Raw genomic sequence first — 27,524 nt, forward strand, 5'->3', positions numbered from 1 at the left:
CGGACCAGTTCGCAACTGACAGTGTTGTCTGGTTGATAGGAGTCTTCAAGGAAGGTGGATCTATGGATAGTGCTATCTGGTGGTAGGAGTGTCTTCAAGAAAATGGGCAGTTTGTCAGAGTTGTTTAGTTGCTACAGTGTCTCAAGATAGACAGGTCAATGGGCAGTTTGACAACCGTGTTGCCTGTTGTTAGTGTCTTCAAGGAAACAAATTAAATTTGTTTTCCTTGATGGTCAAAGTGTCTTCAGGAAAACGGGCAGTTTGGCAGTGTTCTGTAGTTGCTAGTGTCTTCAAGACAGACAGATCAATGGGCATTTGGCAGTGCCATTACAAAATCATAGCTGAGACAAGCTGGTCACAACCAAGACAATCAGAAGCAAAAGACACTGAAAATTCGGTTGTATGCACATATATTTTAGCATTGAAATATAAAACTAATATGAAATACATATAATAAGGCAGTATAAAACATCACAATTCGGAAAGAAACAGTAAAAAACCCATTATGATTATAAAATCCATTAGCATAATATTTTTTCCTGGCCTTTACTACTTTCTTTTTTATGTGGTCCCGATGCAATAAGAGAAGACACCAGAAACAACCATAATATCCTACACATTTTACAACTCTAATTTTGATATAATACATCAGTCTTTTGCACAAAACAGTCGACAGTCGGGCAGGGATCCATGTTCTGCGAGTTGTCACCACTTCAGGGAGTTCCCCCCTCCCCCCCCCCCCCCCCCGAGAGTTGAAGCTGTAGTCATCATGTGAGTGCTTACTTAGTTTTCTTATTTTTGCTGGCACACTCTTCGGCTCTTTTCTTTCTCCAGTCACACACCTCTGCAAAGGCACATCGCTGACACTTCCAAGCGTCCTCAATATCCACCCCACAAATTTCGCGCTTCCCTTTCCAATAATCGCAAAAATCATCAAAAATAGACTTGAACCATATCTCACTATACTCGACTTGTTCCAACCCTATGGTGGACTGATCTCCTTGGTAGCAATATTCTATAAGAATACCGCCAATACATGTCATGCACTGCATAGTATCAAACAGCGCTTGCATTAACCCATCCAAGTCTTTGCACTCAAGTCCCCCACCATTTACCTCTTTCTGAATGTCAGTTGAAAACTTAACTGACAAATCTAATCTCATGTTCTTAGCTATTAGTTCCTTTGTGAGTTTCCCTTGCACAAGGTCATCAAACAGTCTCTTGTAAAGCATCACTTGTAAATTATGTGCATTCTTTTGTGCCTTTGATGGTAGTGACTTGGTAGATCGAGTCTTGAACTCAAGGATTTCAAGCTCAAATGTCTCTGGGTCGCAGCGTATTTCATCTATCAATCCCATAATGAAAATATCCTGTCCAAATGGTGACCCAAATATCAGAATCTCCCGACGGACAGGAACACCACTAAGGAAACCTTTCACAGCACCAAGGAGATTGAGGACTTTCACTGCAAAGATGTCCTCACTTGTTTTCACAGCAATCTTCACAACATCTTGCACTGCAAGTTCTGAAAAGATTAATGCAGACTTTAGACATTTAGTAAAGAAAGTTACTAAATGATCTCTTTTATCCATTCGAAGTTTAAATAAAGAATGTTTGTAGTTGATTTTAAATAATAGCCTTTTGAATTAGCTTTTCAAATCGAGCTCAAATGAAATAGTTTCAGGCGCCAATGACATCATTAATGGAGGAGTTGCACTAAAGTTCAACTCGATTCTCCTTCAGATGCCAGGACGGAAATGATTATGTCGAATACTAACCCCTTGCCAGGTGGAGGTTTTGACCAACTGTAACGATGGGGGACTCTTCAACAATGACTCTAGGCATGGTCAAATGATAAAACATCTGCTGTTCACACCAAATCTGCTTGCAAAGATCTGTCACCCACAGATATCCTCCTCGATAGCGCTCCAGTGGAGATCGCTGATCGGACCTTTTCTTTTCCGACTGGGTTGCTGTTAGTTCACATCCTTCGGTACCAGTTTTTCTCTTCTTTGAATCGCCATCGCCGAGCGTGTCGTCATTCAATTCTTTTTCACACAATTCACCTGGAACATATCGGTATCAATTAGTTCTACTTCTTCTAGGTTACAGAGCGAGTGAAGACATCTTCAAATAAAGATATGAATTCAACCTTAAATACACAGCATTGAACAGGCAGGCATGCCTTCACTAAAATATACAGGACTGTTCGTGTTCGTAAGACTCAGGGAGGCCCATCACACCATTTAAGCAAAAAGTAAGCTTTGCATGTTTGTCTCATGTTTGTTTCATGGTCAAGGCCAGGCCCAGGAGATGAACAGTGCAGCTGGAACACCGTCCGTGTGTGTTTGAACTAAAAAGATTAAAATCTTTTTAGTTCCATTGAATTCCTTCCGATAGCGCCACTGCATGTTTTCCACAATTTTCGCATATTTACCAGTAGAACTTCCACCTGCATCAATACCAAGGAGTAGATCATCGTCTAGATCGTCCCACATATCACCACAATCTGCCATGTCGGTTAGATGTGGATGAAAGAGCTACCAGTTGACAAGAATTAAGTGTTTTCAGCATCATTTTTCATTTTTCTCTCTCTTTCTGGTCGCGGCCATGTTTGTATCTCCCGCGCATGTGCAGCCTATTTCTGTTGCTAAGGAAACCAATAGTTAATACGCTAACAACTACAACTTGATTTCCGCAGGTTTGAAAAGGACATTTTTACAACAACCCATTATCAAATGTGTATATATGTTGAATTTTACATTTAAACGAGTACTTTGTGCCCAACTCAATAGCAAAATATTGCACTCGATATGAACGCGCCAGTGTACAAATGTTTGGATACTGAGTGAAGAGGTTTTACTTCCTGGTTGGTTTGTCATGAATGGAATCGTTCACGTGTGACTCTATAGCTGTCAATGTGAAGTCCTTGAGCAGACGACATGCGTTGAAACACTGGTTGTTCTTTGAGCAGACAACTCATATTGACTTTTTCCTCCATTTTCGACGCTATGGATGGCAAACAGAATCCGAAACAGCGCAGGGGAAGCAATAATGGCATTGGCAATGCTGGAAACGAGAAAGGAAAAAAGTCAAAACGTCCAAAGAAAAATAAAACAAGGAAGAAGCAATATCTTGAGAGAGACAACGATGTGGCGACTTTAATTTCTAACCTGAGTTTACAAGATACTGGTAAGAACATGTCTTCATCGTTCCTATTTCTTATCTCATGTTTTGCCTTGCTTTTCAAATCTCTGATTCTCTCACTGCATTGCCTTGCTTTACGATTCTTTCACTGACGAAATAAATAAAGTAACCCATGATAGCAAGTATGGGTTAAGATGGATCTCTAATCTCTACTGTCTTGATGATACATCATGTACTGTTGTGGGCCTATTCCTGTCCATAGCTTAGAAATAATAGCCAAAGGGAATTCCATCATGTCACTGACACTGTCTATTGTAAGTCTTTGCAAAGAAAACTTGTTTTCATGACCCGCTTCTTTACAAGCTTTTATCATGATACCTAAATGGAGCATGCATAACGAATATCATTGATCTTATTGAATCATTCATACATCTTGTGAAAAGAAATAAGTGCTATACACTGTGTGTCCTGTAGATATTTGAAAACATTATTTTCCAATGATTCATGCGCTGTATTAAGATACGACTATATCAGCCATAACAGCATACCAGTAGGCCTAAGCTTTGTGTGTATTTGTATTCTTAAATGTCAATAAGTGAAGAAGGCATGACAGGTGATTACCTTCAGGCTGCCTTCAAACATGCCGAGATACCATGTTCATTCTCTCGCGAAGTATTGATTAATTGTCAGCATTTTTTTATTCTTTGAAATTACTACCGATATTGCTTATAAGCTACTGATCATGCCAGAACTCTGTTTCACGATCTTAGCTATAAATATGGATTGGAAGGCCAACGTCTCAATCCAATCCAACTTGTTTGGATTGTAATTTGAAATACATGTTGATGTACCTGAGTTAGTTTTTAAAATCGACCAGATTCTCCATCAAATTACAACAAGATTATACACAATAAATCAAAGTCTCAATTCACAATTTGACTTGCTCCAAATATATAGTAAATGCTATTCACACACGAAAGCAGAACAGCATAAGCTTCCTTGGTTATATTGGTATCTGTGAAAAACACAAAACACTGACTGACTTTCTTGGTATTTTCTAGAGAGACAGATGCCTATATAACAGATATAAAACGTGTACACCTTGTCCACCTGCTTACTGTAATAACCTTGTGTACTTTCTGATAATGCTTTTCGTGAATAAATATTCATAAGAACATTTTGGTGATCACAGACGAACCTCATAATAGAGAGCCGCGATGGTATAATCTTCGAAACGAGTAGGGGTCCTTTCAAAACAAAAATGGAAATTTTAGTGCCAATTCACTTCTATTGGTGAAAAAGCCGTTTTCTGGGCATCTGAGGGCTAAAATTAGAAGTAGTCATTATCTTCTTGGGGAGTGGCGTTTGACAGATATACGAATTTTCGACTGACAGTGACTGTTATCATTCAAAAGACTGCGCATTTCACCACCTTAAACATAGAGAAAATGTGCAATGCAATCAGGATCTAATCAGTCAATGGAATCCAATGGCCTGTCAATTGATTTAAAAGCCGTTGCTAAGGAAACATGCATCATAAAATATTCTCTGACGGTTGATGGATTCGGGCTGTTTTGTTCGACATACAGTTTTTAATTGAATCTATGTATACATGTCGTTTTGAAAAACAGTATAGGCCTACGCCAGGTTCTATGTCATCATTAAATGTCAACTGGTCGGCCAAATGCTTGGTATAACGATCATTAATTTTCATGCTCATTTTGTATTATACTGCTGAACAAATCCAATGAAAATGCTTTAGCTTTGGAGGGATCATTAATCTCTAATCTGGAACTAAGCTAGCCCTTTAGTCGCACATTTAAGGTTCTAGCGAAAAATATTTACTGTAACGCCAGGTTTAATGATATCAAATTACAAAGAAGTATTTACTAATCGTATAGATTATACATGAAATCCCATGTGAAGAGAGAGTTAAACGCTCTGGCATATCTCTCTCTCAGCCAGTTTTAAAATGTCTCATGAATGGCTATACTTTGGAAGAAAATTATATATTTCAAAATCTTGAGAAATACAATAACTGACAGCGTCTTAGGCTCTACATGTATAAAGGGCCAGCTTCAGACAGTTCCAAAAGCGCAATTACCGTGGACTAACACGGGTCCTTTTCTTAGTCTTCGTAGGTACACATCTAGTTCAGACAGTTTAACGTGGTCTGGAATACACTTTCCCGTTCGTTTTCTCTGCAGGGGTCGAAGTACTCTACTTGTTCATACAGTTAAACATCATTCTTGGCTAACACCTTCGGTTTTTGTAAAGTTCAAAGCGTCCTCGACTAAATTCCTATAATTTGTCTTTGTAGGTCCAGATTCAGATATCGCCAATCATTTTGCATTCACTAAGAACGGCAGTTTCAAGAAGGTTTCATCCAGCACGTCGACAGCTACAAGCTCAGGGAATGATGAGATAACCAAGGATAGTCTCAACATAACTGATGTGAAAAAAGGAAAGAATGGTGCCTTATGGTTGACGGATAATGTAATCAAGGAAAACTTCCTCAAAATGTCTGACCAAGCTGCAGACTTCGACGAAGGTGTTTGGAAATCTATCAAATTATCGTTGTGTCAAAAAGCTAACAACTCTCTATTAAGTGCCAAATATAACAGATTGAACTATACTAACAACGTGCCACAGTTTGATTATCCGCCTTCAGCGCCGCAGGCGGAAAGTCTGCGCTGGGAATTCAAGATGGACAGTGATTCTGAGGAAGAGGAAAGACTCCGTGTTTATAAAATCAATCGCCGAAAGCGGTTTTTAGCTGAAAGATATGAGAAAGGATTGGAACTGATCAGCGGTGCTAATAATCAGACTGAAGTTCTACAGCCTACGATTTCCACCTCCTACTTCGATCTTAATGATGGACCTGTCTTGTCTAATATGATTAATCATTTGGGCTTCAGTGGTGCAGACGACAGCAGAGAAATGGTGCTCAATTGCAGTTGATCCGGCCATGGTGAAATGAACTGAATGAATTTACTTGCAGAAAAGAAGAAAACCACACAATCAAATTGTTTATTGAAAAAAAAACGCGACAGCAGCGCCTACAATTTAACACTATTGTCTTTGCTCATGTCGTAGATCTAAAAGATCTAAGGTGCAATGATCATGACTTGCTTTCTTCAATCCGAAAATTGGTGCTGTCATAAACCATTTGTGTGATACCTTGTAATGGTATTTGAAAATATTTTTTTGATAAAGAATATTCATCAAGCAATGAAAGCAATTTAAACGATTATATACAGAACTTGCCTCTTCGATAACTATCAGCCCATCCTGTTCACGGAGCGACCGTGACTTCGAGATTGAGTGAGGTCAAGGTCATTGAACGAGATCAAGGAGCGAGGTCAAGGTCACTGTGAACAAGATGCACTGCTGGTCATCGGAAATTTGAAAGTTAGTTCTAAATCATTGTCAGTTATTTATACAGTCATTGCTTGATGAACACTCCACATGTATATTCCTGGGCTGCAAATAATGGTGTAGTTGCACAGTACAGAAAAACAGGGAACCTTAATAGTCGCCCAACGGTAGAGCGACAGACAACCCAAAGATCTGGTGGTCCAAGCAACGGTCAAGGATTTTCCTGTACTTCTTTCTTTCTTTGCTTATGCCATTGATAGCTTCTCCACTGTTGAATAGTGCAATAAATTGTATATTGACAGTATCGTACGTGAAAAAATAGGCATACATTATGATGTAAAATGAGATAGATGATCTTGTAAATTTTATAGTACATCAACATATTGTTATCTAATGTACACGTAGTTACATGTTTTTCACTGTACCCGTTCTATTTTGACAATACCATGTCAGTTAGACGTAACTTTTGTTTGGAGAATAAAATTCATTACCAAACACATGTACGATCTTGTTGATTCCTTTATAAATAGACATGTTTCGCAATCCTTACAAACGACGAGTACCAAGGTCTGTACAATGGTGTCATCAAGTCCTCCCTTTACGCACAAATCTTAAATCATCTTTTATAATTTAACAAGGATTCGGAGAAAAAAACCCCAAAACTAAATACTGCACAATCTTTCCACTCTGTATCTTTTAAGCCAAGAAATGAATTCCGTCTGTAATGGCTTTGGAAATATCGAGCCCGTTCTGTCGCTAGTCAGCGCCACCGCATTGTCACATACTCTGATATCGACTCGGTCTTTCTCTAACACGGCAAACATTCGTCATCGATCAATGCGCCATCTAAATGGAAATTGGGCACCTCTTCCACGTTTTCCGTGAAAAAGTCTTTTCAACATGAACAGCGTTCTTATAGTTCTCTTCGTTATATTATTTGCATTTCACATTCTCGTCTAACGATAAAAGTGTCTTGCATACTGTTATTCCATCGGTAAGTTGCCCTATCAGTTGATACTGTCACACGCATGCAAGTATATGCTTCTGCATTCTAAGTCTTTGCCAATTCTTATAGGCATACTACAATGTAAAAATACATTTAACAAAAAGGGGGAAATGTCAAGGTAAATAAATTACTAACGGACGAGTCCTGATATTTGGATTGTCCTTGGCCTCTTGTTTCGCCTCTCTAATCAGATCTGCGATAAACTTTCTCTCTACGCCGGAGTCGCGCCTCGCGTGATCGTGAGGTAGAAGGTGGCCCACATGATTGCTCGCCCTTGGATTCCGAGCTGGCGGAAGGCGCAGATCTTTCTCGAGGACGCCGTCAATCTTCGGACGAACTGGTTCGGAGGCCGACATAGTGCGGCGGGGATCAGGGAAATTATCGGGACTCTGAACCACTTTTTGTCGCCCCTGACCTTTCGCACTGTGTACTAATGATCGCTTTAGGTTTGAAGAAGTTTTGCGACCCCTCGGCTCCTTGTCACTCCATACAATTGTTCTGTGTCCTTTCGACACCTTGCTGTGTCTACTGAGTATACCGTGTCGCCTGTTTTCATCACCATCTTCGCTTGAAGCAGGACTGACGGCAGGCCTGCGCGGGAACCCACCAGACCTTGGGTCCCACTTCTCAACCGATTTCTGCTGAGGCAGCTCTCCAAGAACTTCCTTCGCATTAGACGACCGCTTGTCTTCTTTACCGGGCTGATAGGGGCGATCTCGTTCAGAATCCGGTGGGTTCAAGCGCCGCATCTCAATCCTCTCAACCTCCAGTTTCTTCCTAAGTCTGATCCTGACTCCTGCAGGATAGTCCATGGACAAGAGCCGCGGACACAACGGCTGGGTATCCACTTGCCTAAATCTACGCTTCGGCTTCTTCTTCTCCTCACCAATCATGTTAATTTTCATGCTATTTGACCGTCGAATTTCAGCGTTCCTATAAAGAAACCTATCCTGCATCATCCGCTGCCAATCGAAGTATTCCCTAACTTTATCCATGTCCAGACTCCGGTGAAGAGAATCGATGCTTCTTTGTTGTTGTTCTCTCTTTTCCTCGCTGACAGAAAGTAAATCTCTCTCTTTCTGCCTTTGCTTTCTTACATTTTCCTTCACGGATTCTCCAATAAACTCTTTCTCAAAAGAAGTTAACAAGGCTGGTATAGGTTTACTTGGCCGCGGAAAAGAAATATCCATTCCTTTTGCGACAGTTACGTGTGGCGCATAAGCATGCATTCCATTTACACCCAATGCAACGTGTTGTGTTGTCACAGCGTTTATTGGTGACACATCATTTCTCCCATTTGCATCCTCGGGGCGGTGTGAAACATCCATCCGCCTACTTACATCGCTTACTTGTGGTGAGACATGTGACCAACTTACACTGTTCACGTGTCGTGAAGTATCCGTCCCATTCACAACGTTTACGTGTGGAAATAAATCTCCAGCATTTACATTTTCCGCTCGTGGAGGCTCAACCACACAGTTTACATCACTTTTAGTCGGAGAGGGATCGATGCCGTTTTTAACATTTCCGTGCGGGGAATTTTCTTCCACCCGATTTGAATCGTTCACATGTCCTTGATTCTCCATACCTACACTTTTTACGTGAGGAGAAACATCCACGCCGTTTTCAGTATTCGCGTCTGCTGAAACGACCACCACATTTCCATCGTTCACGAGGTATTGTGGCTCATCCGTCATATCTACACCGCTCACTGGAGACAAACCATCCATCCCATTTTCTGTGTCAACGTGTTCTGAAACATCCATGTCGTTTTCAACGTTCGTGTGCGGTGAAACGTCCTCCTCCTCATTTGCACTCTCTTCAAGTGGTGAAACACCTACGTACCCTAAAACCTCTACCCCATTTTCACCATTTGCCTGAGGTGAAACCGCATCAACCTTATTTACACCGTTTGCCTGTGGTGAAACCACGTCCTCTCCATTTACACTGTTTGCTCGTGGTGAAACCACGTCCACTCCATTTACGCCGTTTGCCTGAGGTGAAACCACGTCCTCTCCTTTTACACTGTTTGCTCGTGGTGAAACAACGTCCACTCCATTTACGCCGTTTGCCTGAGGCGAAACCACGTCAACCTCATTTGCACAGTTTGCCTGAGGTGAAACTACCTCCACTTCATTTACACCGTTTGCCTGAGGTGAAACCACCTCCACCCCATTTACACCGTTTGCCTGTGGTGAAGCCACGTCCACGCTATTTACACTGTTTTCTTGAGATGAAACCACGTCCACTCTATTTACACTGTCGTTTACGTACAGTGGTTCTTCTTCAATTTCGTCTTCTGACTCTGTCAGCGTCGGAAGACTAACACCAGTCCGAGAAGACCCAGGTCGCATCAGGCCAAGCGGAACCTCAGCCTTCAATTCAAATCGTTGCATGTTGAAGCACTAACTCTTGAACTTTCATTAACTAATATTGTTTCTTGAGGATGAGTGGTAGAAGATTACACTTTTACCTACCGGTATCGAAAGCATATATCTGAAGCCAGAAACTTTCAATTGTTTTAGCAGACCGCTGATCCAAGTTAATCAAAGTCGACTTTGCTGCTCAACTGCTCACGCAACACGTGTACTGCTAGAAAGTTAACCGAGTCACCTTATCTGCAGGATAGTTTAGAGAAACGGCTGATCCAGTGCACGACAGTTAGCAAGTCTAAAGGAAGCACGTCCAGTGGACTTGGGAAATAACAAGTGTGCAGAATGAGATACATCTAAGTTACCTTGTTTGGTGCAATTTACAAAATGAAGCACATCCAAATCACGTCACCTGCTTGAAGATGCATGAATGATAAACTATATTCCTTTATCATCAAGTGACACACGGGAAGTGTCAACGTCTTTTGAGGAGGGGATCGGATCATACATGTACGTACGCCTCCGCTCACGATCCAGCCGCTTCCATCCCTTGGGGTCTTTGTCTTAACGATAGTCTTTTCCGTAAAGACGTATTTCGTCTAATGTCAACAAACACGACTTTCTAATCTCACGATATTCGTTACCGAAATGAAGATATGAACAATATACAAACGAAAGTCGTGGTGTGTATACTTGAGCTATATGATCGCACCAGTGAACCGCGGTGACACGGACGCTTAGAAAATCATGACATGCTTTCGACTATCCTTTAAGGTTCTTCAGAAATTGTCTCGAGTAGCACAAAGTTCTGTGACAAGTCGTCGTTAATAAACCTGTCATAAGTTGGATAAAAGTGTCATACACTGAAAGATTTTATCAGTTTTTTACTCCTACGTGTACGTCAATGAATATCGAAGTACACAATAATATTGAAAACATCTGGTATGAGAGAATGATCTGATTTTGTTCTTCAACGGTACGAAAGGGTTCATTGCTATCAACTCTGACTATGTAGATTCTTAAAAAGCAATGAGGAGGTACCTTCGGCAGCAGTAGAAGATGTTCTTCAACAGCACTGATGAAGTAGCCTACATCGACCATCGAAAAAAAACAGCGTGGAGAACTACTTTTGTATAATCTCCGAGGGGAGACTACTTCGTTAGGGTGAGGGGCGAAGCCGATCCACTGCGTCCGGAGTGTAGGAGAACTATTGTGGGAATGGTTACTAGGTGTAGGGTTTCCTCAGCAACAATATTTTGTAAATTAAAGAAAGATCAAAATCGTGTTTGTTTTTGGTGTGGGGTAGAAACACTTTTTCGATTGTATGCCGTAATTTTATAAGTCTATTAAATCTCATTTCACGTTTCATTTCTACCGTACTCTTGCGAACGATTATTATAGCGTACACATTCACATTAAAGTAACGGTCTCGCTAGACCTATATACGCCGCAGGACAACTTTCTAATGGGCGCCGGCATTATTCAGGAACACAGTTTGTCCGCGATTTTAAAGCACTATTTTGTGTTGTGGTAATGGTGCGTGATTTATGACAAATGTGGGGATTTAAGCAATTAATAGTCGATATACATGTAGGTATAAAGCTTGTCCTTCTTTAACTGAGAGTGATGGCAATGACATAGCCGGTAAATCACGTTCACCTTGGGTAACAACCTTTATTCGACCCTCAGGGTTGTGATGACATCGCTACGCATTTGAAACACATAATCAAGCGAGTAAAAAGCATAAAATAACATCAATGGAATTTGTTGAAAATATTCTATAATACAAACTTCGAAAGATCAGATCACAAATAACATACGAGCACATCATCAGCAGGCTGCAAGCACACGCGTTATGAAACGGCCGGATCATCAAAACCTAAACGTTAAATGCTTTCCTTCCAACTGACATGTACATGTATGTTTGATTACTTCAGGAATATCTTCCTCCGCGGTGGTTTCTCCTCACTCTTCTCCGACAAATACCGCAAAATTCCGCCCACAGACTTCCTTTTCAACTCGCTAGGTGGTGTAACTGTGCTCGGTATACGCTTTATTTTGACGCTGATGATTGGCTTGGTTGGTAGTGGTAAATGCCTCAACGGAGGATCTGGGACGGATTCCAGATCTGGTCCTCCTGGAGACCGAGACAAGGATCGGAGGGACGTTGGCGACACCGTACCGAATGGAGACGGCGGTGGCCGCATTGGCACGGGTGTTGGAGTGTTCGGTGGAACATACGCTGCCCTACTCTCAATCTTTTTAGTACGGTCCTCTTGCATCTGCTTGAGGAACTCTATTCGGGCTGTTTCTAACCGTTTCCTGTGTTTCAGACGCATACCTTCCGGGAGGTTCAGGCAGATAAACCGCGCACATACCGGGGTGAAGGACTGCCGTTTCTTGGCTTCCAGGCTATCGGCGCTTGATATCCTCGATGCCGTACCTCCTTCGGCAGATCCAATGATTGCCCGTTGCTCAGCCAGTTCCTTCTCGCTCATATTCAAAGCCCGGGCCTGATATCTCATCTGGTTCTCCAGGTGCTTCCGCTTCTCTTCAATCTCCATCCTCCGTTTTGCCTCCTTATTACGCGCCAACAGAGCCCTTTGCTGGTATTTCTGGGTCTCTAACAGCTTGTGAACCTTCGCAATGTCAAGGTATGCCCGGATTGAATCAGCTTGACGTTCCCGCCGGGATAGTTCCTTCTTCGAGATCAGCGCCGCCGCTTCGAGCCTTCTCGCCAACGCGGCCTCATCCTCTGCTCTCCGTTTGTTATAGGCCTCAATCAGTTCCATTTCCACGTGCGTTAGAACTGAAGGCTTCAGATAAAGCGGCTGGGATGACAGCGATTCCTCTTCTTCTTCTTCGTCGTTTCTCAAACCAACTGTCCGAGTGATCGAATCTTGGCACTGAATCATAGTCGGGCATGTGGCATAATTTGATATCAGTTTGTCCGCAGGATTTTTCCAATAGGTCGTGACAGTTGGAAGGGTCATGCTAGAGTCTTACTGAAAATGCTCAAAAGTGTTTGTCTAGATTCCGAGAAAAGTCACAGGCCGTCAGTAAGTAGTCCGTGAAACTTTGCCAATCACAAATTTAAAGACACCAATAATCCTCTGAAACTGCGGAAAGTTTCGGCCAAGTGATAGTCCATAACGGGTAGGAGATTACTCACTTTATGTTTCTATTGTCACTCAGTTCCGGTCACTGAAGTGACCAACAGCTATCTGAAGTTGTGGTAGAATGACCAACGCCCATTACTATTCGTGAATCGTTGTCTTGGTTACACATCCGTAAGTGCGCCCGATTCGGTTCGTATTATCACCTCGGTATCACCTTCTACCAGTAAGAAGATACCGTTTCCGTCAAATGACTCCCTCATGAAATGTTTGATAATTGCCAATAGTGTCTAATGCGTCATCTTATTATTCTTTTTGCGGAGTTTCTGCATATTTGTCACAGGATCTTGTTTTCCTCAATGAGGCGTTATCCACATTGCGACAGGTCCACAACCACAACAGACTATTTCGGAAACGCGTTTAGCGAATGTTTGTACACAGTCGTAACTAAGTTAGCCAGTTGCAGGAGACGTTTTACGCGCACTTTTAGGCCAATCCTCATAAGCGACAGTGGTGAAGATCCCAAGATTCTGTCAATGGATGCGCCGTAATTTCCACCCCTACGCTGAAGAGAACCAGCCTGATGAAACTGAGATTTCTTAACTACTCATGTGAAGAATCGGAACTGCGAAAAATGAGAGGTGGCCAGAATGATTTCATAGACATGCAATGTCACAGAAGTCTGAACCTAACTGAAATAGTGTTACGACCAGTAAAACTACACAAATAAGCTAAAGCACCACCCCGGGTCTTATAATTTTCAAATATTTTTATTTTGGATATTTCAAATTTCGGAATTACGCGCTTAGATGTATTGTTCTTTTCGTACAATCCCTTGAGAGTTTCCCTATAATGGCGCAATCGGAAAGGGTTTTAACCTGTTGAAAATGTTAAAAGTGACCAAAGAAAACAACAATTTTAGTTGATTTTAGGATTTAAATTATGACCAATATCTCGACGCATTAAGTTGACCCATCTGAGTATGCATAACATTCACGTGACAGGCATTTGAGTTTTGGCTGCTTATGATTTTTCATTTAGATTTTTTTATGTAGAAATACAAGTAGCTTTTGGTACACTCATTATCAGTGAATGCAGTTTTATAATTGTTTGGGGAGCCGTGGTCCTACTGAAGGCGATTTTCACATGAAATTATTTTTCTACATATCTCTATGGTACGCCCTTCTTGTTTGTATATCTAAAAGCGGTATCATGACGAAAGCTGCAAAATTGTTCCCGTTAGAGTACCTGCAACGGAAACCAATCAAGAACACACCACCCCCAACATTGTCGAACGGGGGCATAATGATAAAAGTCGTCGATGTTTTTTTACATCGTGAAGTTTCCATTATCCAAATTGCTTGCTGTCGTAGGGGCAACCGTTTCCATTAAAAGCAGAAGTTTGACGTTTACCTTTTGGTTACATACTGCCATGGGATTAGAGCAATTTAGAGGTACAGTGCTTGATCTTATGTCAGGGCGATTGTATATAGGTTTTGGCACGGGTGGTGGTAAGGAGAACTATTATTTTCAAACTACTCAATATTCCCCCTTTCAACCCCCTTTTAACTCTCTCGATGACTACTGCTCTTCTAATCACTGTCCTCCTCTTCTTCGCTATCATTATCACTCTGCCATTGCTGCCTTGAGTCACCCACCAAGTCATAGTCCTGTGACGTCACAGTTGTCAAACCGTTTTCCTGTGAGGGCGCAGTTTGACTTCCATCTTTGCAGCCCCTGTTGCTCTGACCTGAAGAAGTTATATCTTCCTGGGAGGTTTGTAGAAAGTTCGAGGCTAGACTATTCGGGATAGTGATCGTTCCGTTTTGAACCTTTTTGATATTTGGAAACTCGAGATACTTGCTAATGTTCCTGGTATCATGGATGCTACCCTCGTTGATGTCTAGAGGTGGAGGGGGGTTACGCATGTGGATATAGCTAAAAGTTGAGCTCTTTTTCTTCCGGCGTGGAACGCCGAATTGTCCAGGAGGATGTTTTGGACCTAAGAACATTGGAAAGCAAAATCTCACAAAGCTTCTGTCATTCTTTTCAAATAATGTGTTGTAACGGTCGCCTTCAGGCATCGTCACGATTGGCAATGCGTTTAACGACTGAATACTGGTGGTAGTACTACCTGCAGAACCAAATCCACTTTCACTAGAAACAAGATGGCCGTTACTCCCGGCACTGCTACGCCCCCCGGTGTCAGTTTCTGTCATCAACGTAGCGTGTTCAATTATCTGTTTCCGCTGTCGTTTTGTCAGAGGCTTTTTGTTATGTAATCCAGCCTGTGATATATTGATCGTCAGTGGTCCTGGAAATATCCTCGAACTGGGACGAGCAGATACTCCTTTGTACATGTTGCTATAAACAGAACCGAATTGTTTGGGTGAATATTTTGAATTAGTGTATCCTTCTCTAAATGGTCTGTTGGCATTGGCCATTGTCTCAATAGTTTCCATAGTGTTGGAACGTTCAAGAATCTTCTCTTTCAATACTGACTGATAGGCTTTCTTTTCACGAGATCGGGTATCGATTTGGATATTGGTAGTCGGACGTTCCCTTTCGCGCGCGGAGACTGCTTTCGAAAGGTAATCAGGCGAAAGATCAAATACTTCGTCAACTGTCTTAAAGTTTGGCACAGATTTTGAAAGAGCGTTACCATCTCCGAGTGTTTTCTCTATGGAGTGTGAAGTGTCGGTGTTATCGTTAGGCTGATTTAGCTCCATGTTCCCCACTGCTAAGGCCCGCCGGGTGGGCTGCGGGCCAAGAGAACGACTCTCCATAGCCTGCCTAGGCAGGTCACCGCGAACCACGGGGTACATGACATCTTTCCCCCTCCGCTTCTTCCGCGCCCACTGGTCATATTCATCACTCTCCATAGTCACAGTTCGTTCGAGGCGAATAACTTCACGAATATTAGTCTCTCTTTTCCGCGGAGCGGCAGGGACTACGACACTGGAGAGTTGCTTCCCCCGGCGTAGGTCGTTTAATTCGAAAACAGAAAACGTGTTACTTCCTTCGTCCATCCGCTTTTCTTTTACTTGAAGTAGAGCCTTTTTCCGCTGCACGTAGACCTTTGGAAGGCGAGGTTTTGGCAGGGCCGGACCAGAATCCTCACCCATCTTAGAACGACACCTTTGATGATGAGGTTCTGCGTTTTTGTTTAGATCAGTCTAAACGATCGGAAATTATTCTAAAGCAAAATACATGTAGTGGCAAATCCCCAATACCATGCCACCCGTTGAAAAATTTCGGCTCACAGATTCAATCTCACGATCAGATAAACTCCAAGAGGAATTCTCGAGCGGACGTAATGGTAAATTAACGATTTAGAGGCGAAATGATAAACTAACGAATAGAGCCATCCAGCCATCTCAGTCAAGCCGAATTACTTATTCATGGCAGTCAGGTAACGAATTTCCTTGCAACCTACTCTGAACTAATCACCTGTTATTCAAACATTGCATCCGTAGATTAGATCCGCAACGACAGCCTCTTCATTATTGATCTCCGAATGACACAAATTTATTAGCAAACTATGGGTTTGTCCTTTCCGTTACTGTCAATTTATACTGTTTGATATTTCCCGATAATTCCTGAAAAGCAGCATGTTGACTATAATAGCCCCTGTCTCCTTATTCATGCTGTATAGATCGGAATAGCAAAACGTCACAGAGCATCAGAGATAACGAGCAGAACTGTCTCATAAAGAAAGGAAGAGGTCTGTTATGTTCTCCAATCTTGTTGACACTACTGCTGTGTTGAGAGCGCTACGAGTTGCATTGAACACTTGAAAGAAACTCCCCAGGCCGTCGCTCTCCCATACGTTCAAATAGCTGTCCAACTATGCTTTAATGTCTTTCAACACCCAAGTCATTGAAATAATCAAATCCTTTCATTCTTCCATCGGTCTGATATAAATCCCATTTCTCTAACACTCGTACACAAATTAATAATCTACGCTTTTGTCTGCGGAAATAATCCTTACGTCCGTCGGGAGACAAGCTTTGCGGTAATCCCTATCAACATTATTGGATACCTGAGCTGAACTATCCTACCGAGACTCCGTAGAAACCTTCGATGGAATGTCATATATCCTTTGGACGCCCTGGGATTTTGACAGTTCATGAAAGTTTAGACACGCGAAATCATACAAGAAATCCAATGGGGCCGCAAATCGGACCCAAGACAAATTCTTGTCAACATTACTGGATAGCCGCGCTGAATTAATAATCTTTATCCCTTCTTCCTCAAATCGTGTACAGCAGGCAAATCTACAATCACTCGGCAGAAGTCACGAGCCTGAGAGGCGTCCCCGTTTTTAGAGTTTCCGAGGCGCTTGAAGAAAGTGCTACCGGCGTCGAGAGCGGAATTGTCCACACATCTGTATACATTCAGTCTTCCGTATATGGTTTCCAGTACTGGTCCTTGCCTGGATACCAACGTATGCGCCTATACATAAACCTCCCAACATATCCAATCGATCCTCCTACCAAAATGTTTTCTTAATGCCATATGAAAATATATCACGGCAGCTCGTGCCGCGATTGCCAATCGAAGTTTTATGCAATGGTTCCTCTCATTAACCATGTGGTGCGTTTAGAAGCATTCATTTCGTCACATCTTTGCTTATTTAGCCTACACCATTGCGAATACATAGCATCAATTATTGAGTACAATCCCCATACGCTATTTTCGTTGGCCTAATCAAAGCAATGATATGTTTTTTCGAACCCAAAGCAACAGTTGACCGCCTTGACGAGCCTATTCTATACCCCCGTTCCTCAACACTTCATTTTATTTAATTAGTTTACATAGCTCTATGAACTTTATCTAAGTATTTCAATGCTTCATTCGTTGACTCAGATAAGCCAACTGCAATTCGAGGAACCGAACATTGCACATGTATTGGAAACCACCAAATGTCCGCTAGCCCTTTATTTTTGCGGATTTGCGAATAATCTCGATTCGCGAAAATAAATATCGCGAAATTTTAAACATAAAATCATGAAAACTATTTTCTCAGAAGTTTTTGCGAACCGCAAAGATATAAACGCGCGAAAGTTTTGCGGTTTTTACATCAGTTTTTTTTACCTAACATGCTTGTACTTGACAAAATGTGTATAAACTTGTTGGTATATCACACTTCTTTTTTACTTGTAAAAGCAGTACATGTATTGCCCTTGACAGACACTAAATCTGCAGGAGGATTATGTGGAAGATATTGGAAAAAGGTCGTCTGACAGTCAGTATGATAGGTGAGAAGGGCAGCTTCATAAATTCCAATATGCTATCAGTAGGCAGATCTCGCTGCCCGTATCTGACATCAAGTCATTCAATTCAATACGCGGTTCGACACTCGTACATATTCATGTATACATCTTCTATACTTTGTTGTAGGAGGAATCGGCAATTTTCAAAAAATTTCGTTGATACTAACAGAGTATACATTACGTTCTTCGTGCTTCGTACATATAGCTCTTCTTCGTAAGGCTGTGCATGCGAAACCTTCCTATCGCTTTCAAGGCTCCACGAATGCGAATACGAATACGCAAATAGAGGTATACATTGTATATGGAGTACCTAAAAAAACAGCTCTGCGATTGTAACATTTCTCTTCATTTGTATGCATCAGCACGCCAAGATGGAAATGGTAATTAAACGAGACGATATCGTTTGATTGGCAAATCCGCTCCACAGGTTTATACCAAAGGCCATTCTCTGCGAGAAATGGCATATTATTAACGGAAGAGAAAACAACCTTAATCATCTACAGTAATTGCTGATTTTTCAAAGAAATCTTGCCACAAATACACCCCATATTTCCTGGCCTCCATATAATTTTTAGATTAATCTATATACATGTACTTGCCCATATCAGAGTTTTTTTATTTGAAAGACTCTGCCCATATGAATATGGAATAGGACACCATTTTATAATGGAGCGTTCTCAGTCATCTGATTATGGTGGGCGAAACCTTCATGTCAACAAGTAAAGGTCACACATGACGTTCTCTCGGCCAAGTGGGACATAATTAGGGTGGTTATTCTATGCCTGCAACCAGATCCTGTCCCTAAACGATCTCTTCAACCAATTCTCCACGTTGCATATTTCATTTGATTGCATTAACTACGGTAATGATAATCTTTGTAAAGATCCGATCGGGCATAATTTTGTCTCGATATAAAGCTATTCTAAGGATGTATCCGCATACTGACTGAGCTTATTCCAACGAAAGGATAACCGAGTAGGGATGTTATAAACGTTATTAGTGCCGTCTTAATTAATTAGTGTTATAATTTTCCCGTAATAATCAGATAAAACGTATCTTTCTTTGATTTGGACCACTTCCAGCCATGCATGTTATCACATTTGATAGTTTCTCTGTTCTATGCATATCGGGTTTTGTACATGTAGCTGAATTGAAGCTATAACTTGTTCATCATACCATAACATGACTTACTTTATTCATGGCATACCCCGACATGGGATCTAGAAACTTTAGAACTATTTTCTTCCGAGGACAATTATGAGCAGATTTTCATTTCAGATGCTGGAATGGAATGGACAGAACCAGAGCAACCATTTTGAGCCTTTGCAGGCCCAACTACATTTAGTTGGTCCATCTGATAGGTTGCATTGTTGGACTTGAGCGTAGCAGCGCTACTCTCACTAAATGAGGCATCCATTCTCTGTTCCCCGCGATCCAGGCAGAGAAACCTTCGGTATCCCCTCCTGAAGTTGGTATTGGTCAAACCGTAGATGACACTGTTGAAACAAGAGTTGATATGCGCAAACAAAATTGAGTAAAGGTGGAATTCTAAGGCAAAAGTGTCATGGACGTCAACTGTAGAAATGATCGCATACGGTAACCAACACAACGCATACACAATGAAAATTATAAACAATGTCCGCGTTAGTCTCGCCGAATCCCGTTCTCGCCGTTTCAATTCCTTTTCCTGCCTGGACAGATGAGCGTTCACTTTTGCACGTTGCTTTGAAACATGCAAATATATCTTCAAATAAGACAAACCGATGACAAAAGTTGGGACACCGACGCCTAATCCTATGAAGAAGTAACTGTAACTAAGTCTTGATCTGTCCAACATGCACATCAGTTGCTTTTGATCGTATTCATGAGCGCCCCATCCGAAGAAATTGGGCGCCTCTATGAAAAAGCATGCGGTCCATAATCCGCAGCACATCAATATGCCGTTTCTTTTTGTGAATATTGTGTCATGCGTACTGTGGTGGCATATGTGGATGTATCGTTGGACACTGATGGCCGCTATGCTGTAGATGGAGCACATGCACGTGGTTACACACGTGCAGCCGATGAAATCACATAGGGCTGGACGGAGGAGGAAGAACTCTTCTCCGGTCAAAGCACCTGAAAAGGGACCAAAAGCTAATCTTATTCATCATTGTCAATGAAGGATACCAGAGAGCCGAAAATGGCGCAAGACCAATCCCGTGGGAAAAACGTCAGAACATCACGCCATCAGGGACCTGATATCACGGGAATTATCATTACTTCAAATTGTAACCCCCTGGCTAGTCGGCTTTGAGAGCATGTGTACCTCGATCTAATGAAGCAATCAAGTATCATCATACTCGATTTGGAAGAAAGATATACGCTATATGAAAGATCTCACATACCGGTAGGTCATTCAGGAATGTAGTGGTTTCCAAATGTCAAGGTCATTCACACATTCGAACCTGTCGAGCTAGTTGATTCTCCTATTTGCTCCGTTTCTCGCCAAATGCGAAGTTCTTGGTCAGGTGGTCTTAGACGATGGTCTAGTGTGTCTGGGCACTGTCACCTAACACCGGTAGATCAAATTTAACTTCCGGTCTCTATCACTTATTACCGGTATATCAAGTTAATCAATGTGTTCCTATTTGCACAAGGGGTTCAGCTCACCTGGTGAGGGTTAATTGGTATTCAAGAGAACCACATTTGTATTGTAGTAAGGATACAGGGAACTTGTAAATTTATGATTTCATTAGTAGCTCTTCATGCTGCGCCGATGGACTCCACAAACCTCGAAACCACACTTCGGAATGTACAACATACAACTACAAAATACATGTCTTGGCCTCGTACACAGGAAATGTAGTTTTGCTTACCAACGACGCTGAAGGGGTCGATGAAACCAGTCACCCACAGGTCCGCAATCGCGAGATTTAGTATGAAAATATTCCCTGCATTTCTCAAACTCTGAAAAACCAGATGAAAAATCTCAATAACAATGATTAGGAAGCCCTTACAACAACCCGAAGAATCAATATCCTGTGCGAGACAACATCGATGGGCTATGAAACCTGGTAATGATACGACGGTGTTCGAGTTACGGGAATGGTTGAGATACATTGCCTCCCACCTGTCTCACAAATAATAATATTACTTTGTCACGTAAGAATTCAGTTTTCAACAACCATCATCGCATGACTAAGATAAATTCTCGTGACTGGTAAGTTTTGGTTCGACGATAAATAGGGGCCACCCCGGCTTCTCATCGGATAAAATGATTTGTTGTAAGTTGACATTTGAAGCCTTACGACATTAGCTAAATACTTTTGAAATTTGTTATCGAATTTGAGAAATTTCTGAATGCTAGTAAATATGAATTTCAACATTGCCGTTTTGGATAGACAGCTTTACAAATACTATAAATACAAATTTTCAGCTAATTCGCATGCATGATACGTGCACTAAGGCATTGTGTGTAACTGCATTTCTATTTTCCTATCCTGGCCTACCAGTAATTGCGAATGGTGTACCCATTTATTTAGAACTCAAGAAAAATTTCGCACCTTTTCTAAGGCGACGGCTCCAACGACGAGGACATTACCAATGACGCCAGTTATGATAGCGAGGCACTGAACACAAACATACGGCACAATAATGCGGAGGGGAATCGGTGACGTCACATTTCCATTGTTGGGCAGATTTTCGATTATCAATTCAATATCCATTACTCAAGTACAAGATGATACTGAGCCTACAAGAAAAGAAGAAAGTTTTGCTTTTAGAGGTGATAGAAAAATCGGCCGCTTCTTCGCCGCTCCGACGGGGGGTTCTTAATATTGTAAAGTTCGTTAACTAATCGAACATGAGGATTCGCGTCGAGATATCGAAGGTTATTACAAACCAAATATAACGGTTGACGGGGCAATTTCGCAGGACCTGTCATTTGGCTGGGTCTCTGTAATCATCGTAAAAGCTGCTCGCAATTAGAACGCACTTCCGTTTCCGTCCGCGTCGTCGCATCATAATGTCCAAGGCAAGAGTAATGGTTTCAAATTGCCGGGACCTCTTTATCAGCCTCGTTTTCGACACTGGTCCACTAACATTAGGTTTCTGTCGTCAATTATTCGTACCCAAATCAAGCCTCGTTGGTGTTCCACTCATAGTTATCTAAACAAGATTCAAAGCTGTTTTAGAACTTTAACACTTACTTATACACTTTTATGAAAAACGTGGTCAAAAGGAAGTTTAAATTTGAAATATTGTAGCGAATATTACAACTGAGCACCCGTAGTAGGTGAACATGTACATGTACTTATAAGCTGCCAAAGACAAGTGCACAATCTCCTCAACCACTTACAATGTACAGTTGTCCCTTTAACAATAAAATCAGAAATTAATGTAGGAAAAGCAAAATGTGATACAAAAATCCCCTATGACACTGAAAAGGGATATATACTGTGCTATCCTACCTTTATTATCAGTCGTTTGAGAATCTCCCCCAAATTTAGAATAGATCCAAAACAATGACATATACTGTACATCCTATCCTTCATTATACAATGACAAGTACATCCTATCCTTCATTATACAATGTAGCTTGTGACGACGGTCCCACAACGAGTGCATACAAATGAAATAACACGAATGTGAAAGACACAGCGCCTTCACGGCTACATGCATGAGGCGAGGTTGCTATCTCTTTCCAACTGGCGCGCGATACAGAAACTACTGTTCTCTCTGTAGAGTTGCGCGGCCGCCAGTTTTAGTAGTCTCGTTTCGTTACACTCAGTGCAAAATTATAGTAGCGAAGTTCCGCAAATCTCTTCGCTCTTCGCAAGCCTTCCTAATAGCTACATGTATGAACGACATGCAGTTGGATTTTATCAGCGACGTTCTTTTATCATCTTTAAAAAAGTTGTGTCTCTATTGACAGTTACAGTAGCTAGGAAAAGACATCTCATGATTATTTTTTTCTCGATCGAGATAAATAAGTCGATCGCCCGAGATAATTATCTCCATCACCCGAGATAATAATAATAATAATAATAATAACACTAATAATGATAATAATAATGATAAAAAAATTAATCACATAACGTCCTTTTCTGGCCAACGTTCATGTAGATATTTGCTTGTATTGTCGGATGACTCCAAAAAATATTAATGCTAAATTCGTTGTACATTTCCCGGATATGGTTTACAATACATCCCATGAATAGTTGCGAAAATCATTGCTTGCATCTCATGAAGATTTGCAGTTCCATGGTTTGCAAGCCGTGGATTCGCACAACAGCTGTGTTTTTGAAATAATGTTTGAATTACATGTAAAATGTATTCTTGGTTTGGAAATAAATGAATGGTTTGATAAATAAAACTGCTGCTTTGAATACAAAATAATTGTTTCGAAAATGTTAATTTGCAATCTTATTATACATTGTGTGTGGGCTCCCATTCCCAATCTTATCTCACGATCGTAGATGGCGCACTGTAAAAATATTTGCAATTTGTTTAATCAACATGATGCTTATGATACCTTTTAAATTTGTCAATTGCGTTCTTTTATGAAGTACATGTATTACGGTTCTTGGAAGTAGGCACAGCTCTTGCCAATAGAGGCCTATCTTGAGCATATTATCGGGCCATTGCCCATTCAGGTCAGATGTATGAGATATTGCAAAAGCATTGACAGTTTGCAAAAAGGTTCTTCAATTGTTCCCATGGTGAGCGTAATTAATGCAAGTTCTCAGAAGGTCAAGGCCACGCAGATGTCACGTTACCAAACGTTACCACACGACACAACCCGCTGTTGTCGTTATGCTAATCACGACTAAGAACCGGCCTAAATGGGAGATTTGCGATTACCTCACTTTAATGTGTGCCTGACAAGTCTCGAATAAAGCATGAGACTTTTTAGCATAATTCACATGTGTGACAGGCCTGTAATCATTTAACCAAGCCATGCCATTTTGGTAGAAACTCGTATACAGACATCGGCAGGTGTCCGATCAGACTCTCGGATGCCACCATCTAGGACATTTTGTGACATGGCCTCCGAATTGGAGAAGGCGGAGGGAACACCTTCATGTCTTCGGTCTGACTGCTTATTCCTCAAACCAGTAAGTCGTTCTTCTGCTAACTTTCACATTATTCTTTGACCTTAAATGATGTTTCAGATCAACCAAGTTTTAAGTCACATTGACGATCATATTGATATTGACAGTCAGTTGTAGGCTTGGCCCTTGTGGCTGAAGTCAAGAAAGGTATAGTGACTCCGATGTACACCAGAACTGTTCAAAACACCAAAAAACCGGACAAGATATTGTTCGAAGACCATGCAGACCAAACGATGGCAATGCCTTCTCAGTAATAGTTTTACCATTTTGTTGATTTTGGATGAGTTCTGGTGTTTCTTAGAATGGAGTCACGCAAGTTTCACCATAACGTCAACTGGTAAAACTCAGCTATGAGGTTGGTCAATAGGTAACTACGGACCGCAGGGTGTATTTACGATCAAAAGTCAACAATCCTTATAAACTTGATAGGCTATTATTGACATACGAATACCCTTGTTTCGATATTGATCTAAAAAATGTCCCTTATTCAGGATAATTAACACGAGCTTAGAATTCCGTAGAATGCCTCTATCAAGGAGTTGTTATAATCATTATCACATTTCGGGCAAAGATAGGTTTCCGGACCAATACTTTGACTTGACCACAACAATCAACATTGGGCATAGACAAGCTCGCACCCAGGAAGAAAAGGTGAATGAAATGTAACACCATGGTTCAACACGGCAGGTTTCTTATGATATGACAGCCGAGGATGGCGTATGTTTCACTTCAATATAGCAAGCCATTGCAGAAATATCTGCACTAAATCCACACTTTTGACAAGGATAACAAATAATATATTTTCTGTTTCAGATGGTGAATAAATACGTTGGTCAACTCAAGAAGCAGTGCAGGCGCCGGTGCCCGGGAACACTTAGTACAGCTTTTCTCTGCCTCGTTTTCGTATCAATGATCACGTGCTTCAACGTGACCAAGGTCATCTACTTCTATCACAGTACGGAAAGGATCATTATCAGATACGAACTGGCAGATACAGATCGGAGTATAGCTCGGTTTGTTTACGGAAGAGAGGTCGAAAACAAAACGAATGACGGGAAGGACTTTATCACATTCATTGAAGAGCATAAAGAGACCTTCAAGTTGCCTGAAGAGCTCATTAACAACCCGATTAATAATCTCCTGAGGGAAGAAAATTGCAGACTCCAAGACTTGATTTATCCGACTGTCACAAGGAATAGGAGTTCAAATTACAATGTGCCGAAGATCGTTCATTTGACGTGGAAGAACGAGATGATACCTGGAATGGCTGAACATTGGCTTCGACAGTGGGAGAGGACCAACCCGGATTGGCAAGTGTGGCTATGGACGGACAACTACCTAGAAAAATTCATGAACAAATTCAAAAGTTATATCGACTTTGATAAGTACGATAAAGCCATATCAAAAGCGGACGTTGTGCGCTATTTCATTCTGTACGAGTACGGCGGTGTGTATGCGGATCTGGACGTCGAGCCGCTGACCTCTCTGAATCCCTTAGCGGACGCTTACTCTTGCATTCTCAGTCAAGAACCAGACGAACACGCTAAGCTTCTTCGCCCTCACTACATGAACAATTTTGACTTATTAGCCTGCAATGCCATTATGATGTGCAGGCCCAAACATCCTTATTTCAAATTCATACTTGAGAATCTACAGCGGAAATACGAGACTGAGGTTGATGTCATTGAGCGAACTGGACCTTCAATGGTGGCCAGGATCCACGAGGAGTACATCTTAAAATTCACCAAGGAACTTTGTCGGAAGCCGGACGACCGTGTTGGTATCGTCCCGCCAGAGATCCTCATCCCGACTTTTGACAATCTCATTGTAAATGAACTCAAAGCAACTTGTAAGGAACCAACATTTTCTATGCTGACAAAACAGCAGAGGTCAGTGTGCCTTGACCTGGAGAAGAGACTTTATATCAATGTACGGTTCGCCGATGTTTCCTTTACTGAGCACCATTGGTTCCACACTTGGACGCCAGAGGGGAAAGCGACATTCTTTATGAACGGTGTAGCATTTAACAGTACTCATATCAACAACGCAGTTTCTTCGGCTAAAATTCTGCGGTAATCACCGTGCCCAGTGAATAGGCAGGTTTCGCAGTTTTAACGAGAAAATGGGCAGGTCCAAATGCAAAACTCATTTTCCAGTTGTGCAAATAATATTGAATTGAAAAGGACGTATTCCTAATTTGATGCACCTTGTATGATGTAGAAATATGTATTTTGGTGTCGGCTTGTCAGTCGTCGTTGATCCTGCACTAATATTTTCTTTTTGTCCATTCAAAATAGATTTTCAAAGAATTTGTAAGGTCCTATAAGCCTGGCAGGTTCTGGTTCTGGCAAGTGTGTTGCTTTGGCGTTTTAGCACATTGTTTTAGGTGGGGGGCGATTACCGTGTATCGTGGTTCAACAACACTGTTGTATATCTGGATGTGGCAACTTATTAATAACACATTTTAAGCTGAATAAAACATTTCTTCGGGAAGAGCTCTGAAGATTTTTTATTTATAAGAAACATATTTTACTTGTATCTCAGTTTCAGTATTTTGTAGTTGCTGCAGCAGGCGGCGGAATGATATAACATCATTGCAAGAACAAAACCTCTCGTGACAGAATTCGAAAGTAAGGTTGGACAAGGAGGGCACGGAAGCACTGGCCTGAAGTTGGCTCCTTCATCTTTTTCATTCCCGATTCTCAAATTATTCATTCCCGATTCTCACTGTAAGGCTGTTGAGTATTGCATAGGCCAGTGACAGGTGTCGAAATTCAAATGTGCTGATTATTTTCATTCGTCTGTGTTTACGATGACATTATAAGATTTTCAAGTTATTTTCAAATGAAAGATAAGGCTGTAATGGCATATGACACATATAATTTCATTGACTGTATCTTAGCTGATTTTTTATAAAATTGAAGAAGTGATGCATCGGATGCATCGGCTGCATTTCGAACGTCTACACCTGCCAAGAAATTCGTTAGTGTCCTTTGATCAGCGAGTCGAGTGCAATGCAGTCCACCTCCAACTGATCCGAGTTTTCTTACTGTAATTTTGAGCCTGGTGTTGGGTTACTCTCAATATTCATCATTTTTCAAAATGTCCGGCAAGTTGGTGTTATGAACAGTTTG

At 41.4% G+C, this 27,524-nt stretch overlaps 4 protein-coding genes across 4 annotated transcripts; 2 read left to right on the forward strand and 2 right to left on the reverse strand.

Moving 5' to 3' along the window:
• Positions 1–737: 737 nt before the first annotated feature.
• Positions 738–2,603, reverse strand: LOC135503611 (exonuclease V-like). Its single transcript, XM_064797242.1, has 3 exons — positions 2,438–2,603; positions 1,779–2,066; positions 738–1,525 (listed from the first exon to the last, which is right to left on the reverse strand). Exons 1-3 carry the CDS (start codon positions 2,514–2,516, stop codon positions 780–782), a joined length of 1,113 nt encoding a protein of 370 aa, XP_064653312.1. The 5' UTR covers positions 2,517–2,603; the 3' UTR covers positions 738–779.
• Positions 2,604–2,740: 137 nt separating this feature from the next.
• LOC135503615 (uncharacterized) lies at positions 2,741–6,988 on the forward strand. The gene is made up of 2 exons (XM_064797247.1): positions 2,741–3,192; positions 5,468–6,988. Exons 1-2 carry the CDS (start codon positions 3,012–3,014, stop codon positions 6,106–6,108), a joined length of 822 nt encoding a protein of 273 aa, XP_064653317.1. The 5' UTR covers positions 2,741–3,011; the 3' UTR covers positions 6,109–6,988.
• Positions 6,989–19,415: 12,427 nt separating this feature from the next.
• LOC135503610 (melatonin receptor type 1C-like) lies at positions 19,416–22,815 on the reverse strand. The gene is made up of 4 exons (XM_064797241.1): positions 22,747–22,815; positions 21,841–22,028; positions 21,154–21,244; positions 19,416–20,413 (listed from the first exon to the last, which is right to left on the reverse strand). The coding sequence occupies exons 2-4, from the start codon at positions 22,000–22,002 to the stop codon at positions 19,551–19,553; spliced, it is 1,116 nt and encodes a 371-aa protein (XP_064653311.1). The 5' UTR covers positions 22,003–22,028; positions 22,747–22,815; the 3' UTR covers positions 19,416–19,550.
• Positions 22,816–24,083: 1,268 nt separating this feature from the next.
• On the forward strand, positions 24,084–26,902 carry LOC135503606 (uncharacterized). The gene is made up of 2 exons (XM_064797235.1): positions 24,084–24,393; positions 25,204–26,902. Exons 1-2 carry the CDS (start codon positions 24,295–24,297, stop codon positions 26,464–26,466), a joined length of 1,362 nt encoding a protein of 453 aa, XP_064653305.1. The 5' UTR covers positions 24,084–24,294; the 3' UTR covers positions 26,467–26,902.
• Positions 26,903–27,524: the final 622 nt, after the last annotated feature.

Source organism: Lineus longissimus, chromosome 2, assembly GCF_910592395.1.
Source record: "Lineus longissimus chromosome 2, tnLinLong1.2, whole genome shotgun sequence".
NCBI classification, from domain to species: Eukaryota; Metazoa; Nemertea; class Pilidiophora; order Heteronemertea; family Lineidae; genus Lineus; species Lineus longissimus.